The following is a 5,000-nucleotide window of genomic DNA, read 5'->3' on the forward strand; positions in this document are numbered from 1 at the left end:
TTTTAATAATCTTCAAGTATCTTCATACCCTCCATTCCAAGTTTAAACCCGGCAATCTTGTAGCAGAAGCACCCATGGGTAAGACACTCTTCATCACCTTCATCACTTTATCGTAAATTTCCGCATTGGAGAAATCTTCCTTGAAGTAAAGTGTCATCATCGCTTTCGTGGCATTGGACAAGTCTTCGTTATTGAAATGGCTTTATAAAAACAGAAATTATGAAAAAATTACTATAACACATCAACACATCACAGCTATTTTAAATTCTGACAATTAAGCTTTTCATTGTGATGCTCCACATAAGTAGAACAGTCTGATTTTGAACAATATGTCCAGATAATTTCGTTGCTATTTTACTGTTTTTTCTGTTTTTTTCCTCAAGTGTGTTTAATTATATTTGTATTTATGATGATTATTTACAATGTAACTTTGTTTTCATTTGTTAAATGGAAAATCTGAATTAATTTATGATTTTAAATGGCAATAGCCTGAAATAAATATTTGAACTATGAACTGGTTAATCTTTTGTAGGGTCCCTCACAAGGCATGTCCTACTAATCAAATCACTATGAGGTATACATAACATCCTGGTATTTTACAAGTATTCATTGCTCTGTATCTTGGTTGAGATTCGTACATTAAAGTATAATTGCCAAGCACCAAGAGCCTCATGGTTGAGGATACCATGTGCTCTATTATTATTATTATTATTATTATTATTATTATTATTATTATTATTATCATCATTATTATTATTATTATTATTATTATTATTATTATTATTATTATTATTATTATTATTATTATTATTATTGTTATTATTATTATTATTATTATTTATTATTATTATTATTATTATTATTATTATTATTATTATTATTATTATTATTATTATTATTGTCATTCTTATTATTACAATTATCATTATTATTATTATTATTATTATTATTATTATTATTATTATTATTATTATTATTATTATTATTATTATTATTATTATTAATCATTATCATTATTATTATTATTATTATTATTATTATATTATTATTATTATATTATTATTATTATTATTATTATTGTTATTCTTATTATTACAATTATTATTATCATAATTAGGCAAACATAGTAAAGTGTATATATCCAAAGCATTGATATGAAAAATGCAATTCATAATTCTTCATTTATTCTATACGGAGGTTGCATGGAACTATATTTCTATCTCATACTGTCTTAGTCATCTGTCTTGCACTCTCTTTGCACTCTTAACATTTTTTTTGCACTTTTCTCGAGCTAGAAAATATTAGAAAAAACTTGACCCTAAGACAAAAGGCTGGCCCTGAATTTTTATATCATTGTCGCCAGCATCAGAAACACTATGAAACAAAACTTCAGACAATGCAAAACCCAGATGATCCACCATAGCCAGTTCTTGAATTATTTTTATATTTTATAGGTAATAAAAGAACAATCTGTTATACTAAAAAAAAAAAAAATCTATGATAAATATATTTGTTTTCTGCTTTGATTTATGTATATTGTATATTGATTAAATTTATTGGGTTTTCTTTTTTGTTATATTAAAAAAAATATATATGATCAATATATTTGTTTTCTGCTTTGGTTTAATACATTGATTACATTCTTCTTTTTGTTATTGTTTGTTTATGTTCGTTTACTTGTATAAGCCTTCTTTAGCTTTATATTTGTTTTGTTCATTGTTCTTTTGTTTTTCTTTTTCTTTTTTTTATTTGGGGGGGGGGGGGGGGGGGGGAGGGGTTTAAAAAAAGATTTTCTTTGTTAGTTCATATTTTTAATTTCTTAAGGTCCACCTGAATATAGAAAGCTATGTGCTTAAAATCTAAGACTAGAAACGAAATTGATAACTCACTCAAAACGGTTGATGTCAACTGCATGCAGCATGTTCCCAAATTGTGTTGCAATCTGTTGATAAAAACAGGTAAAATTTGAATATTTCAAGATCATTCAAGGTATCATATCTTTTTATGGCATATACGTAACATTAACAACACTTAGCTACACCCATCACAGGCAACAACAAAAAAGAGAGAATAATTATTTACTAAATTAGCAATGACTATCCCGCACAAATCTTTGGGCCTCTTTTTCGCTCACGAAGTGCCCGAATTCGCGTCAAAATATGTGACGAAGCCGTTTCGTATATTCTATTTTAAAAAATTAATTACGACGCTGTTTATCGATGAATATGACTGAAAGTTGACACACAGTTAGAAAAAAGGTCATTTTAGATTATGTCAAGCGACAAAACTCGTGCGATTACCAGAAGACCATTAAACATAGATTTTTACTCTTTGGAGTAAAATATTTCTAAAACTACCGGGCATGGAGGTTTTGTCGCTGACAAGGTAATACATGAACATTTCTTCTTTTTGGTTGTAAAATTTCATATGAATATGACGAGTACTTTTCCCGTATTTTACAAAACACCATCCTAATTTGCTCTTCAAGTTTCAATCTTTTAATCCACTTATTACGCAAGATACACCAAAGGTCGAAAAAAAATTCCGAAAAAGCGTCCCATATTTTCGCGTTTTTTTTCCTCTTTGCGGGTCATCCAAATAAATGACACCTTTGAAACTGCATAACTTGTTTATTTATGAATGGATTTTCAAAATTCAAAAACATTTTTACTCAGTGGAGATAGGGCTTTGATATTAGACAAAATTTTTCCTCAAAAAGAGAAAAAAACATTTTTCATAGCCATTGCTAACTAAATAATCTGAATTGCAAGAAAAAAAAGTTAAGCTTAATATAATAATAAAGTAACTATTCTTTAAATAATTCATGACTAAATTTTACATTTCTAGGGCATATCCACAGCTTCACCATGCCTAATGAGCTTCACTGTATTTCATTAGTGTGCTTTGTAATGCAGTTCGATTTAGAGACAGACGACCCACATGTGATTAAAATGAAAAGCTAGTTTCAAAACGTTTTACTTGATAACAACTTCAATTAAATGTCAGAATGTTAGATGAATAATCCTGGATCAATTTAATGATCAACCTAGTTTGTTTTTGTTGGGGTTTTTTTTCCACCTTCCCCTCTCCTTTGTCCAAGCAGCAGTGATTGGGTAATAGGATCTAACTTTCACTTGGCCAAAAGCACTTTGTGAAAGACCAGTGCTATAAACCAGTAAGACAGTGAAATGACTTATAATTGATGATAACAATACAAAAAGAGGTATAGTTTCAGGTCCACACTCTTCATCAGCAAACCGACAAATTTTACAGGTAAGAGTGTATGTATTAATTCATCAAACCTGCCGACCCTTCACATTCCAAAAGTGGAATCAGAACGCCTGAAAATAGGAATTGGAGACAAGAAATAGAAATTTCACCTTTTTAACACCCCCCCTCCCCTCCCCTCGCATAGCTCTGTTTTATTATTAACATTATCATCATTTTTTGAAAATCGGAATTTTAGAGACAATGGCGGAATAGTACAAAAAGGAAGAGTGAAAATAGAAATGATTCCGCCAAAAGCGGAAGGGTTGGCAGGTATGAATTCATGTACTGCTGACTGTTGTCCGTCTACTGAATAAATGAGAGACTCACCATATTCTTGAGAAGATTCACCACTTTCTTGTGTTGTTCACTGTCCTTCATCATAAGAGTATACTCCCACGGCATATCAATAACAATGCCACCGTGGAGGGCCATTACATAGCCCACTGAAAAAAAAAAAAAAAAAAGAGACAAAGTTTGATGAAGGCCGCTGTGGATGGCCTTTGTATAGCCCCCCCCCCCCCCCCCCCCCCAAAAAAAAAAAAAACAGAAACAAAAAGGCATCATTCAATTCCATTCAATTCAAACGTATATGTATTAACAATATAAAAAGATGGAGAATGTTATGAGACAATGCAATGTCGAATCAGGCAGTGAAAAATAAAACATTGTATGGAGGATGATGATGATGATGATGATGGTGATGATGATGATGATGATGATGATAATGATTTCATCTGTGGTATTTTATTCATCCTGTTTTGTTGATAAAGGGGAAACCCAGATCATTTGATCTGTATTTGTAATTAAATTGAAGCTTAAATTCAATTTCACATTATCATTTATTTTATTTTATTGAGGGTACAGGTCACTTGTATTTTTGTTGAATCAAGAGTTGCCTTGGTATTATATTGCTTTATTCATGTCAAGTTAAGTATCCACCAAACTCCAGCTAGTAATTGAATATTGATTGAGGAAAATAGGCCACATGTTTTGTACTTATTTCGACAATGCTGATGATGATGATGATGATGATGATGATGATGATGATGATGATGATGATGATGATTATGATGATAACGATGATGATGATGATTATGATGATAACGATGATGATGATGATGATTATAATGATAACGATGATGATGGTCATGGTGATGATGATGATGATGATGATGATGATGATAACGATGATGATGATGATAATGATGATGATGATGATAATGATGATGATGATGATGATAATCATGATGATGATGGTGCTGGCAGTGGTGATGGTGGTGATGTACAAGTTGTGGTGGAGCTGGTTGAAATCAGTGATGATGGTGATGAATCATATCGACATAACCTACCCCTGACGCATGAATCGCCGCATCCGTTGTAACAACATTTGAATCCATCTGCACACGGGTTTTTATTATCGCATGTGTCGTTGCATGGATACAAATAGTTCTTGGTAGGCTTGGGGCACTGGTTTTTGTCATCTTTTGAGTTTTGTTTAGTTTAATGGAAAAAGATAGTTAAAATAGGGTTAATAATAATAATAATAATAATAATAATAATAATAATAATAATAATAATAATAATAATAATAATAATAATAATAATAATAATATAATAATAATAATAATAATAATAATAATAATAATAATAATAATAATAATAATAATAATAATAATAATAATAATAATAATAATAATAATAATGATAATAATAATAATAATAATAATAAT

The 5,000-nt window shown here is 29.7% G+C and overlaps 2 protein-coding genes across 2 annotated transcripts in view; one reads left to right on the forward strand and one right to left on the reverse strand.

Annotated features, from left to right (window-relative positions):
• The window catches only part of LOC144979692 (uncharacterized), a gene marked incomplete in the record, with an annotated part of 219,627 nt that overhangs the window by 76,178 nt on the left and 138,449 nt on the right, over positions 1-5,000 (forward strand).
• The window catches only part of LOC144979132 (uncharacterized), a 45,625-nt gene that overhangs the window by 29,008 nt on the left and 11,617 nt on the right, over positions 1-5,000 (reverse strand). Inside the window, exons 8-11 of the mRNA XM_078925733.1 lie at positions 4,620-4,751; positions 3,598-3,713; positions 1,890-1,942; positions 29-200 (exon numbers count right to left, since the gene is read on the reverse strand). Coding sequence (XP_078781859.1) covers positions 29-200; positions 1,890-1,942; positions 3,598-3,713; positions 4,620-4,751 — 473 coding nt within the window. The remainder of the gene's footprint in view (positions 1-28; positions 201-1,889; positions 1,943-3,597; positions 3,714-4,619; positions 4,752-5,000) is intronic.

Source organism: Berghia stephanieae, chromosome 9, assembly GCF_034508935.2.
Source record: "Berghia stephanieae isolate SIO BIC M18660-M18661 chromosome 9, UCSD_Bste_1.3, whole genome shotgun sequence".
Lineage (NCBI taxonomy): Eukaryota > Metazoa > Mollusca > Gastropoda > Nudibranchia > Aeolidiidae > Berghia > Berghia stephanieae.